At 47.8% G+C, this 13,434-nt stretch overlaps 1 protein-coding gene across 1 annotated transcript in view; it reads left to right on the forward strand.

Moving 5' to 3' along the window:
• Positions 1-13,434, forward strand: part of LOC147108901 (arf-GAP with SH3 domain, ANK repeat and PH domain-containing protein 1-like) — a 207,945-nt gene that overhangs the window by 167,902 nt on the left and 26,609 nt on the right. The window contains exons 21-24 of the mRNA XM_086005851.1: positions 698-805; positions 2,167-2,410; positions 4,357-4,560; positions 10,901-10,961. Coding sequence (XP_085861977.1) covers positions 698-805; positions 2,167-2,410; positions 4,357-4,560; positions 10,901-10,961 — 617 coding nt within the window. The remainder of the gene's footprint in view (positions 1-697; positions 806-2,166; positions 2,411-4,356; positions 4,561-10,900; positions 10,962-13,434) is intronic.

Here is a 13,434-nt window from a genome sequence, read left to right on the forward strand (position 1 = left end):
TCAATATCTTTTCATACGACAATCCTGCCATCCCAGGAATCAATTTCTTTGAAATAGTGCCATGGGATCTTTTATGTTCACCTGAAAAGGCAAACGAGTCCTCGGTTTAACGTCTCATCCGAAAGACGGCACCTCCAACAGTGCAGCTCCAACAGCTCCCTCAGTATATCAATGACCTCCACAGTCAAATAATCCAACAATAATAGTTGTTCAGATGCGCATGTGAGGAATAGTCATGGGTATGTTAACAAAGGGCTTCTGTATTACTGAAACCACACTTCAGCCTGTGTCACTGCTTTCAGGCGAGAAGGAGAAAATTGGAGGGGAAAGAATAGAAAGTAAAATGTTTGTTTTGTGCTTTGGGGGTTTGTTGCTTCCTTGGCGGTGCCTTCTGTTGCCTGGGCCCTAAGCTCTGGAATTCCCTGCCTAAACCTCTCCACCTCGCTACCTCTTTTTCCGCCTTTTAAGACGCTCCTTAAAACCTATCTCTTTGACCAAGCTTTTGGTCACCTGCCCTAATTTATCCTTATGTGGCTCGGTGTCAGATTTGTTTTTTGTCTTTTAATACTCCTGTGCAGCGCCTTGGGATGTTTTACTATGTTAAAGGCGCGATATAAATACAAGTTGTTGTTGTTGATGAGGCGCTAAAATTTTTAACTGTCTTTACAATCCTAATCTTCCTCTGTTTGTTTCAAAGTTGACTCAGGCAACATTAAACCAGTTTAATCTGCATACTAACGTCGAGTATGAATGGCGACTGGGACAGGATGATATATATGAGAGTGATGATGATCTAGATGAAAAGGTAAGTTTATTTCTGTTTTTTCTTTTAAAAAGCCCTCTTTTAAGGAACTGGATGATGCAGCAGGTAACCTGTGTCTTTCATCTCTGTAACCTAAGGGACGATTTTAACATCCCTCTGACACGTTCTCTCCTCCCACCATTGTAACACCTGAATTCATGCATGGGAAGGCTGCCCACCCCAAAGAAGCAGATAACTCATTTAAATGGCAGTGTTGCGTCCCAAATACATTAATAGGACGTGCATGCCATTTTAACCGCGGACCCAACAACAACCCGCACAGTCTCCGAACCGTCAACAAAAGCTGGCCGCAGCAAGGATCCAGGCCCATGTAAGTGATCGTTTTTAAAAAAAAAAAAAAAAAAAAAAAAAAAAAATTACAGGTTCCTTGTGGGCCGGGAGCACTCCTGCTTCTCCTGGCCCCATAAGGATACTTTGGGCCTCCCCCGGTCCCAAGCTTTCCCCCATCTTCTGATCACGGACTTGCCAAACCCCTCCAACCCTCCCCCAGTCCGTACTTACCTTGCTGGAGACTATTTCTGTGGGCCCTTGGTGGCGGCCAATTTTGACATTGCCCGCCGACGGTGACATCATTCCCATCCGCTTTGGGCAGGAGTCAGAGTGGGGTCATGCAAATGAGGCCTGGAGTTAAAATCTCCCGGGCCTGACACTACAGGGGACCAGACAGTTCGTATCCCGCTCTAGCCCCTGCACCTCAGATTCCCACCCTGAGTTAAAATCGGCCCTCTAAAAATCCACCCCCGATTGATCAGATGACAGTCGCCTCTGTCTACTAGCAGGTTCAATCCAGTGGGCATGGGTCCACTTTAAAAAAAAAATTAAAAAAATAACTACCCCTATGTCCGCTAACAAATGTTTTAAAAATCAGCATTCCTAGCTTTTAAAGAGTAGATTTTGACTTTGTGTCATAGTGTAAAACAGGTGATCGTGACTCTAAAGTCAATGGAAATAAAAATCAGGAGAGGTGTAATACGGGCTGCCAATTTGCTATCACCTATTTTATACTATCGCACAATGTCAAAATCTACCCCACAAACTTTTGCTGAGAATATTGCCGAACTATTGGGATCAATTTAACAGCGAAGCAACTTCTCCCATGTATATAGATCCATTATATAGTGTGCCTAGTGGAACGGGGCAGTAATTCACCATTGACTGATGTTAGTAGTACCTATTTGGTTGACTGAAATGTTGAGCACAAGTCATTCTCTTCCTCTCCCCACTGCAATACCTCTCTCGGTCGCTCAGACCCACAACCGTTACCTTATTTTCTTACATTCAATTTTTTTTTTTTTTTTAAGTTCTTAATATTGTATATGGTTTCTGTTTTTCTATTCAAACAGCAGGGCCCTGTTAAAAAAGAGCGCTCTCCTAGACCATACAGCTGTTACCAGTCTGCCAGCGCACCCTCTCCGAGCCTAGAGAAACCTAATACAGTGGCGATCAGCAGAGAGTCTTCCTACATACCACGAGAGCGCCGACGTGAGCAGTTCTCTGAATCGAGCAATCAGTCACGAAGTATGGAATCTCAGCCTTTCTCTCCTTCGTCAGAGGGTCCTCCGCTTCCTCCCAGAATCCCCATCAGAGGTTTGGATTTAATAACACCATTAGTTATTCCATAGTGTGCTCATATACAATTGCTTCTGAAACTCAATGGGGGAGAAATTCGGTTGATAGCGCCACCGATTAACGCCTAAAGAGGCCGAGAAGTGGGGCGCTAGCCAATTTCCGGGCGGGTGCAAGGCGCCTAGCACCTCGCCCCATATTGAGCATGCATTTAGCGCCGGCACTAAATCTTAGCGCCCGCTCATGGGCGCGGGCTGATTATGACGTCATTTGAGTGTGCAACGCCTTTTGGGTGCCCCGGACCGGAAATTCAGTGGCGCCCCCCTCCGTAGCGCCTGCCGCTAATAGTGACAGCTTACCTGGGCCTTACCAAGTCGCTCTCGGGCTGGAGGAGCGTTATTTAAGGGGGACTGATGTGGTTTAAAAGCGGCAGCCATTTTTGGATTACAACTTCCTCGAGAGCTACAAAGAGTTGCTGAGCTGCACACTGAGAGCCATTTGACCACTGAGCCAGCGCAGGCAGACTATCTTCAGCCTTCTGACCATCATCTTGCTGTTGGTGAGCCTTGACAACGGGGAACCTTCCTGTGGGCACTTATTATGGGGGCTGCATTGGAGGGGAACGTCCTGCTGCTGAATCATCTGGAAAGGGCACTGAGACGCAGGGAGAGGGGGGCGAGCATGGCCAGATGGAGGAGGGCCAACAGACGTCGCCACAGCAGACCGTACGCTGGCAGGGTTATCCGACAGCAGTTTTCCTACATGAACATGCTGGAGGAGCAGTGTGTCAGAAGGCTGCAATTTAGAAAGGAGGTGGTGACTGAGCTGTGCCAGCTGCTTCAGCCAGATCTGCAGCCTCAGATAAGGTGCAGGACATCTCTGTCGGCGGCTGAGAAGATGGCTGCTGGCCTGAACTTCTACGCGAGCGGCTCTTCTCAGCCTGCGCGTCAGAGGCTGATCAGAAGTAGCTTCTAGGCCCCTCTCACGGAATGCTTGCTGCCATTCCAAGAACAGGAATGGAACCGGTCTGATACCCCCAAGCCTGTGAAGGGCAAGATGCATGTAAATAGCAGGCATGGCCATTGTAAATGAAGAAAGTGTTTCATTACACAAAATGTGGTTCCTTCAAACATGAGAAAGCTATGGCAACAGAAAGCAAAACTAATACACTGACACATAACTGACTCTCACACCCGGGAGACTGTCCAAAACATAAATCACATTCCGACCATCTTCCTTGGCCTTGATTCCACTGCGCCAACCAAAGCATCCAATGCCCCATCAGTGAGGCGTTCCGCCCTCTGCCTCATCCTTTCCATGTCTTGCTAGGCTGGTGCACCACAGGTAGGCTCCCACTGCTTTGAAGGCCTACAAGGCAGTGAGTGTGTCTGGTGATGCCAGTTGACCTGCCCCTTTAAGAGCTGGCCGGCGTCACTGTGTCTCAGGGAAAGTGGTTATTGACAGCATCCTCGCTGCGCCCCGCCGCCGCGAAATTGGGTTGCGCCGCCGGGTTAGCGCCTTAAGAGTAGCGTGCAACGCCTGATTTAGCGCCGCAATCACCTTTTAGGGGCGCTGCAACCCAATATCGCGCTAGGTGGCGCTAAATTGCGCCTGGCGCTAAACTTTGCGCATCGCCAGGACTAGCGCCCCAAACGCGGCTATACCAAATTTCTAGGCCAATGTCTGTTATATATGTGAAAGGACCTGTAATATATGCTCACTGCTAGATGGTTTTTAACTATTCATGCATGTCTGGAATGCATTTCTGGTCCTTTTCCTGTCATGACATCATTACTTGGAATACTTGAAACTTATGTAACACTTCTGCTATCAAAATGTAATATTCAGCAATCTTGCATGGTTATAGAGACTGGTGAATTGCAATGCAACTCAATTTTAGAAAATTGTTCAACATGTATAAAATATTTATTCAAAGTTAATTTACATGGACTTTGTTGTTTTTATAGCCCCAAGTGTTCCTCCGCCGCCTCCTCCTCCACCTCCTCCTATCCTCATTCCTTCTGCTGGAACTGCAGCCTTTATCTCGGATAGTCCATCAACTAAGAAACGACCACCCCTACCTCCGCTGGTAACCAAACATAAACGGACATTATCTGAACCCACACCAGGAGTACCTCATAGCCCACTGAATCGCAAGCAATCCTCATTTGGTATGTTTTTGAAAGTAGCAGGTGACTCTCAGTTTCATTTATACTGGTAATTTAAAGAGTAAATTGAGAACGAGCTCTGATTTATATTTAAATTTAAAACATATCTGCAGCAAAGGGGTTAGTACTAAAATTCAGAAATACTTTACTTGCATTTTTCCCATCTGGACCAACTCCAAATTTTATTCACACTCTTCGCTCCTGGTCATCCTCCATCTAAAGGCAGTTGAGTGATATTTTTGATGCACAACTTGTACTCGGATAAAGTACTGCAGAGGGAGTGTGTTTGTCAACTTTAAAAGTAGGTAGAATTGAAATACTTAATTGCTGTTTCTTTCCACTTTAAAGCATGAAGGCTAAGGGGGTAAAATTGGGTCGCGCCCCGAAGAAGCTAGCACCCCGGCGCCCAAAATTCACTGGTAGCGCCCCAAGAGGGCTCTGCAAAAGAGCCCGGCACTCGAGCGAAGTGCCGGGCTCACGGAGCACAGCCAGCACCCCGTGGGGGGGCTGCACAGGGGGCCAGGGACAGCAACGGGGGCAGGTGCTGGCAGGCGGCCAGCAACAAAAATAGCCGCCCGGCACCTCCCCTTTAATTTGCGCCACCCCAGCCACAGGTAGGCCCCCTTGACCCTGTCAAGTCAGGGGGCGCGACCGAAGATTGCAGCTGGGGCGCGAGCAGGGCGCTGCGCACGGCGATGACGTAATCGCCGGAGGTGCGGCGCTAACGGTTACTGCCACCGCTAACCTCCCGCTGAATTTCGCGGGAGGCGTTGGCGGCACCGCGCCTGGGCGCTAGTTGCCTTGCGCCCTGCTAGCACTAATGGGAGGCGCAAATCAACCGAATTTTCCCCCAAATATTTTCATACTTAACAGGGAAACTAGCATTTTTATGCACTTTAAAATGGAATCTGTTATTGAGACGTGTTTGGAACACCAGTGGTGTGGTGTATGTACCTTTAAGAGGAACTATGTTTTTTTGAAGCCCCTGTGTACTGTAGTACCGGTAGTGACCACCCGGGTATATAAGCCTGTACAGCGTCTTGTATAGTTTAGTTCACCTCCAGACTTTGTTCAGTAAACACTTGTTAACTCAACTCCTGCTTTCCGGGTCTTCATTAACATACGGATACAAGAGTGGCGACGAGTTAGAAACGAACTTACCTGCAATTCGGCAGCACCTCAAGGAGATCGATTCCTAAACTGTGGTTTCACCAGCTAAACGGGCTGGTGGCAGGTAGTGCACTGATCCTTCCTGAGCGACGGGCTGGGGCTCAATCGGGTAGCTCTGCAGCGGGGGCCGGGCAGCGAGTCGTAAGGCAGAAGCAAACAGAGACAGAGTGTGGAGCACTCAGGACACGGCCGGCGCTGCAAAGCAGGTCGGCGTTCGGGCCAAGCAAAGGGAGGGGAAAGTCCCAGAGAGTCCAACAGGAACGATTCTCCAAGTGACGGAGAAACTGTTTAAAAATATATATGTGAATAAAAACCGCGGAGAACAGCAGCAGCAGCGGTGGGAAAGCGCGGGAGGCGCCATCTTGATTCAGCAGGGAAGAAGGGAAAGCGCAGGAGGCGCCATTTTTGATTTTCAGGATGCCTAAGACTGGCAATATTACTGCTTTCGATAGTGATATAGAGGATTGGACCACATATGTGGAAAGAGTGGAGGTATATTGCACCGCAAATGAAGTAGCGGATGATAAAAAGGCATCGGTACTTCTAAATCTGATGGGCGCAAGGACATACGGGTTGTTACGAAACTTGATCACTCCAGCCAAACCGATGGACAAGAATTTTAAGGAGATTGTTGATACCCTACAGGAGCACTTAAACCCAACACCGCTGCTGATAGCGGAACGATTCAAATTCTTCAGGAGGAATCAGCACAAGAATGAAAGTAACGCTGATTACCTCACCGAATTACGAAAGCTGTCTAAGCACTGCCAATTCGGGGCAGGACTGGCAGATTCTCTACGAGACAAATTCGTCTGTGGTCTCCTAAGCGAAGGAACACAGAAAAGACTACTTTCTGAGAAAGATTTGACACTGGACAAGGCTTTCAGTGTGGCTGTATCATACGAAGCAGCAGCAAGAGGAGCTGCAGAGATACAGCAAAAGCCACAGGACTTCGGCACCCATGAAATGACACGGGGTTTCGAGAGATGTTGTCGCTGCGGCAGATCCACCCATGACCAGAGGGACTGCTGGTTCAAGGACAAAGCATGCAGGCAATGCGGAAAGATGGGACACATTGCACGTGTATGCCGATCTGGAAAAAAATCCGCTGACAGTAAAAAGGTCAATAAGGAAAAGTACAGGAAGGTACAAATGATGACGGACAGTAGCTCCGAAGACCAGAAGAGCGATAGCGACCCCGGAAACAAGAGACTAAACTGTCTCAAATTACATAATGTAATTGCCAAAGAAGATTACCAGACCATTTGGGTTACCCTCACAATAGCGGGGTCCCCAGTTAAAATGGAGCTAGATACAGGATCAGCTCTGACTGTCATAAATCGACAGGATTACGAGCGGCTATTTCCGCATATACCTTTAAAAGACACATCCATTATCTTGAAGACATATACGGGGCAGAAAGTATACCCCAGAGGGAAAATAAGGGTGCCTGTTGTATACAACGGCAAGGAAATACAGAAGTTGTATTTATACGTTCTGCAAGATGGTGGTCCACCGTTGTTGGGACGTGAATGGATCAGGAAGATACGTTTGGACTGGCACTCCATTCAGGCACTGACGGTGACCAGTAAGAAAAAAAATGATGATGACGTCATCCCTGGACGATTAAAAGAAATCTTGGCTAACGCCAAAGAAGTGTTTCAACAGGAACTAGGAACCCTGAAAGGCGCCACCGCCTCAATAAAAGTGGAAGATGCGGCAATTCCCAAGTTTTTTAAGGCAAGGCCGGTGCCATACGCAATTCGTCCAGCAGTCGAGGCAGAGCTGGAGAATTTGGAAAAAGCAGGCGTGTTATCCAATGTAGATTGGAGCGAGTGGGCAACACCCATCGTCCCGGTCATGAAGAAAACGTTGAATAATGATAAATCTGAAGAACAGAGAAAAATTTGCATCTGTGGGGACTTCAAGGTGACTGTAAACCCGGTTCTTCATACGGTACAGTATCCTCTTCCGAGGATAGAAGATATTTTCGCCTCACTATCCGGAGGGAAACGTTCCACCAAAATTGACTTGGCACAGGCATATCTACAGATGGAGGTTGAGGAGACCTCTAAAAAGTATCTCACGATAAACACACACAAAGGCCTGTACCAGTACAATCGGCTAGTTTTCGGAGTAGCATCAGCTCCAGCTATCTGGCAAAGAGCTATGGAGCAAGTACTGCAAGGGATTCCGGGGACTCAATGCTACCTAGACGACATCCTTGTAACGGGAGAAAATGACAACGAGCACCTTGCCAATTTGGAGCAGGTGCTCACGAGGCTGAGAGAACGGGGCCTACGAGCAAATCGCCCCAAGTGCGAATTTTTCCAGAAACAAATATCATATTGTGGCCATGTCATTAGCGAAGAAGGGTTGCATAAATCACCTGAAAAAATTGAAGCGGTCGTAAAAGCCCCAGCGCCTGAAAATGTCTCACAATTAAGGTCGTTCCTGGGATTAATAAATTACTATCATAAATTTTTACCGAACTTGTCGACGGTTCTGCACCCTCTTAACGCACTGCTACAAACGGGAGTAATTTGGAAATGGAGCGAAGACTGTAAACGTGCCTTCCATAAATGCAAAGGCTTGATCACGTCCAAGGAAGTGTTGGCTCATTACAACCCATCACTGCCAATCAGACTGGCATACGATGCATCCCCTTACGGCGTGGGAGCGGTATTATCGCATAAATTCCCTGATGGCTCGGAGCGGCCGATAGCTTTTGCGTCACGCTCATTGAACTCAGCTGAGCGTAACTATGCCCAGATCGACGGGGAGGTGGGGGGTGAAGAAATTCACCCCCTGGTGTGGGGGGTGAAGAAATTCAACCATTACCTACACGGACAAAAATTTACCTTGTTGACTGACCATCAACCCCTCGTCTCCATATTCAACCCTAAAAAGGGCGTTCCCATTATGACCGCGCAAAGGCTACAGAGGTGGTCCCTTTTCCTAGGGGCACACCAATATGACATAGAATACAAAGGAACAAAACAGCATGGGAATGCTGACGGTTTATCGCGCCTACTGTTGCCAACGGTAGAAGAGGCACCTACAGTGGACCCAGTGGAGATGTTCCACTCGACCATAGTTGAATGTCTACCAGTGACAAATTCTACCATTGAAAAGGAAACGAGAAATGACCCGACTCTCTCACGAGTCTACGATTTAACGATGAAGGGATGGCCAGCACATGGCGAACCACTGTTGCCAGCATTCTCGCAAAGAAGAGAACAGCTGTCAGTGTGCCGAGGAACCTTGATGTGTGAATCCAGAGTGGTGATTCCACCCAAACTCCAGGATAAAGTGCTAAAGGAGCTTCACGAGGGGCAGCTGGGTGGAGTGAAAATGAAGAACTTAGCCAGAGCGTTTGTGTGGTGGCCAGGTATCGATGGAGACATCGAAGAAATGACCAAGAGCTGTCTAGGATGCCAGAAGGTCTAAAACGCCCCACCACAAGCTCCTCTACATCCATGGGAGTGGCCCTCATCTCCCTGGCAAAGGGTACATATCGACTTTGCTGGTCCATTTATGGACTCAGTGTTCTTGATCGCGGTTGATGTACACTCCAAGTGGCCGGAGGTAATAAAGATGTCCTCCACCACCGCTTAAAAAACCATCACAGTATTAAGGACCATATTCGCCAGGAATGGGCTGCCTGAACAGGTCTGTTCTGATAATGGACCGCAATTTGTATCCGAAGAATGCAGGAAGTTCTTAAAAAAACAACGGGGTTAAGCACTACACGTCCGCCCCATACCATCCCGCCACCAATGGATTGGCTGAAAGGTTTGTCCAGACCTTCAAGAAGGCCATAAAGGCCATGGGTAATGAAGACATAAATCTACAACATAAGGTAGATAACTTCTTGTTTGCATACAGGAATGCAACACATGTGGTTACAAACCAAACCCCCGCCATGATGTTTTTCAATAGAAGACTAAGATGCCGGCTGGATTTGATCAAGCCAAACATCAGAAGGGACGTAGAGAACCGACAATTTCAAGGCATGAATGAAAGGCCAACTAGAACCTTCCAGATAGCTCAACAAGTTTTGGCCCGGGACTACCGTACCGAGAAATGGCAGCCTGGAACTATTTGCACACGACTAGGACCACTGATGTATACCGTGGACATTGGCGAAAGCATAATAAGGCGCCATGCTGACCAGATCATAGAGTCATCCGAAAAGGGACAACCTACACCACAACTCTATACGCCTAATGATGAAGCAGAGATACCCATAGTATCTACCCCCGATCCGGTGATACTGGAACCAGATGAACCCGACACTGGCATTCAAGCCGAATCGACCTTGCCAAAAGAACCTACTACACCACCGAAACCTACTACACCACCGAGGCGTTATCCGGACCGAGTCAGGAAGCCTCCAGAGAGACTGAATTTGTAATTAATTAACTTCAGCAAATGTGTAGATTATTGTTCTTGTAAAAATGTTAATTAATGATTACTTAAAATATTATGTACTATTTATCTAAAAGGGGAGGAATTGTGGTGTATGTACCTTGAAGAGGAACTGTTTTTTTTGAAGCCCCTGTGTACTGTAGTACCGGTAGTGACCACTCGGGTATATAAGCCTGTATAGCGTCTTGTATAGTTTAGTTCACCTCCAGACTTTGTTCAGTAAACACTTGTTAAATCAACTCCTGCTTTCCGGGTCTTCATTAACATACGGATACAACAAGTGGCTTTCCCAACAGGAGTGGAAGACACAAGTTCAGTCTCCCTGCTGCTGACCTGAAAATGAGAGCCAGGTTTCCCATAAAGGGGTGGGAGGAAGTATCACCCCGATACCATCGTCAGGCACCCTCTGATATGTTGAGCTTAGAATGAGATTCATTTTCAAGAAGGCACCACATTCAGAGATTCTCTCGGCAATTGGCTAAGATAAATGCCCCCAGTGAGGGCAACTGAGAGATACAGACTGTACCCCCAATGAGAACAACTTGCTTTAGCATGCGATGGTCGTAGTGGGCAAATCGTGTTCGTATGAACGCGCCCACTATAAGCGGTGGAGTCTGTACGTGGAAAGAGTTGGCAGTAGAAATGTTTTGAAGAAATCGTTGATGCGTATATTATCAATGTGACAGTTTAAACTGTAGACTTGTTCATTTATTAATGTTCTCTGTTATTTTCTAATGTTTAGATTCTACTTCGCCATCTAGTCCACCTGCTACTATGGCAGATAGATCTTCACCAAGGTCAAGGTTAGATACTCACTAAGTTTTCCCTTGTTTTACTGTCTTTTAAAAGTATTTTATTGTTTGCTTTTAAAAATGTGTGAAAAGTTAGCAATCCTGCTGTCCTTAGACGGAATTTTGTTCTGTATTTACACGGGATTTGATTTCAAAATGGCAGTTTTGATTTCCTGACAGTTGGAGGAGGGGGAAGGTTAGGATTTAGTTTTAAAGTTCTGAAGGTTGTGTAGTTTTCCACAGACTTTTTCACAGTCTACATTGTCTGCACAGAGCAGCATTAAACAGAGAGCACTTAAACAGAGTGTTTTATTCGGGAATTTGGAAAGAGTGGGATTTCGGAGAAGAGGGCGAAGGAGTTGCTGCTTTTTGTCTTCACTACTTGTACTGCTTTGTGTTACAGGTAAATATTTAGGGTGAAAAATTGAGTCGTGCCCCCTTTGGGGCGCTAACTTTGCCACTTTTAGCGCCCCGGAAAAATTAGCGCCCCGCCTCCCTCTTGGGGCGCTCCGAGGGAATATCACACCGCGGTATTGCAGGCCTTCCTCCCCTTAAAGGGCAGGGGTCTTGCGCAGCGTGACCCAGGGTCCAGCTGGGCCCCCAGGGATCGGGAGTGCCGGCAAAAGAGCCCGGCACTCAACAGATGTGCCGGGCTCCTGGAGCGGAGCTGGCACTCCGCGGGGGGGCGGGTAAGGAGTTCGGGGACGGGAGCGGAGGCAGATGCTGGCAGGCAGCCAGCAGCAAAAATGGCCGCCTGGCACCTCGCCTTTAAATAGCGCTGCCCCGGCCGCAGGTAGGCCCCCCTGACCCCGTCGGACAGAGCGTCTGGCGGTAAGTCAGGGGGCGCTACCAAAGATCGCGAGCAGGGCGCTGCACACGGCGATGGCTTCATCGCCGGCGACGCAGCGCCGCCACTAACCTTCCCCTGAATTTCGCAGGAGGCGTTGGCGGCACCGTGCCCGGGCGCTAGTTGCTTTACGCCCCATTAGTGCCCTCTTCAGGCGCTAATGGGAGGCTCAAAGCAGCCGAAATTTTCCCCCTTAATTTCATTACCCATAACTTAATCTAGATCAAGTAAGTAGTCAAGAAACTAACCTGTAAACTAAGTTACTTAAATACAAATTTAATTAAATGGAACAAGGCCATATAGGGGTGGCAGTGCAGGTGATGTGCTGCAACTGCAGCATGTGGGAGTTTGTGGAGTGCATTTCGATCCCAGACATCCACGTTTGCAGTAATTGGTGCATCTTGAGGAACTTCAGATCAAAGTTTTTGAGCTGGAGTCTGAAGTGCAGACATTGCGGGGCATCAGGCAGGGGGAGAGTTACCTGGACACTTTGATCGAGGAGGCAGTCCCATCCCTGAGGTTAGGTAGTGGTACAGATCTGGTTAGTGGTCAAGGACAGGAAAGTGTGACTGCAACTCTGGCAGGTAAGGGGACCCCAGATGCAGTGCTGGAGGAGCCTCGGCATTTGTCCTTATCCAACAGGTATGAGGTTCTTGCTGCTTGTGTGGATGAGGGAAAAGCCTGCAGGATGGTTGAGCAATCTAACCACGGCACCACGGTGCAGGAGGCCATTCAAGTGGGGGGAGTGAAAGGGAATGTAGTTGTTGTAGGGGACAGTATAGTCAGAGGGATAGATACTGTTCTCTGCAGCCGCGACCGGGAATTCCGAAGGTTGTGTTGCCTGCCCGGTGCCAGGGTTAAAGAACTTGGAGTAGGAAGGGGAGGATTCAGTTGTCGTGGTCCACGTAGGAACCAACAACATAGGTAGAACTAGGAATGAGGTTCTGTTGAGAGAGTTTGAGGAGTTGGGGTCCAAATTAAAACGCAGAACCTCAAAGGTAATAATCTCTGGATTGTTACCTGAGCCATGCGCCAATTGGCATAGGGATAAGCAGATTAGAAGGTTAAATGCGTGGCTTAGAGTGTGGTGTGGGAGGCAGGGGTTTTGCTTCATGGGGCACTGGCACCAGTACTAGGGAAAGAGGGAGCTGTCCCGTTGGAACGGGCTCCACTTATACTGGGCTGGAGCCAGTTTCCAAGTGAATCGAATAACTAGGGCAGTAGACAGGGCTTTAAACTAATGAAGGGGGGATGGGAGGATTCAGGAAAGAGTAAATTTAAAAGCAGCAAGAGAAATATCAAGGCTCTGGAGCAGAGCAGAGTTTTGAGTATAAACAAGCAAAGTGGGTCAGGAAGCAAAAGAGAGAGTAACAAAGGTAGTAATAGGGCATCAGTGACTAAAGTGACATCAGGGAAAAATAGAAAAAAGTCAAAACTAAAGGCACTATTTCTGAATGCGCGAAGCATTCGCAACAAAATAGATGAATTAATAGCACAGATAGAAATGAATAGGTTTGATCTAATAGCCATTATGGAGACGTGGTTGCAAAGTGACCAAGGCTGGGAACTAAATATTCCAGGATACTTAACTTTTAGAAGAGAGAGGCAAAGTGGAAAAGGAGGAGGGGTAGCCCTGAT

This window comes from Somniosus microcephalus, chromosome 13, assembly GCF_052327205.1.
Source record: "Somniosus microcephalus isolate GS21.2 chromosome 13, FLI_Smic_1.0, whole genome shotgun sequence".
In the NCBI taxonomy this organism is placed as follows: domain Eukaryota; kingdom Metazoa; phylum Chordata; class Chondrichthyes; order Squaliformes; family Somniosidae; genus Somniosus; species Somniosus microcephalus.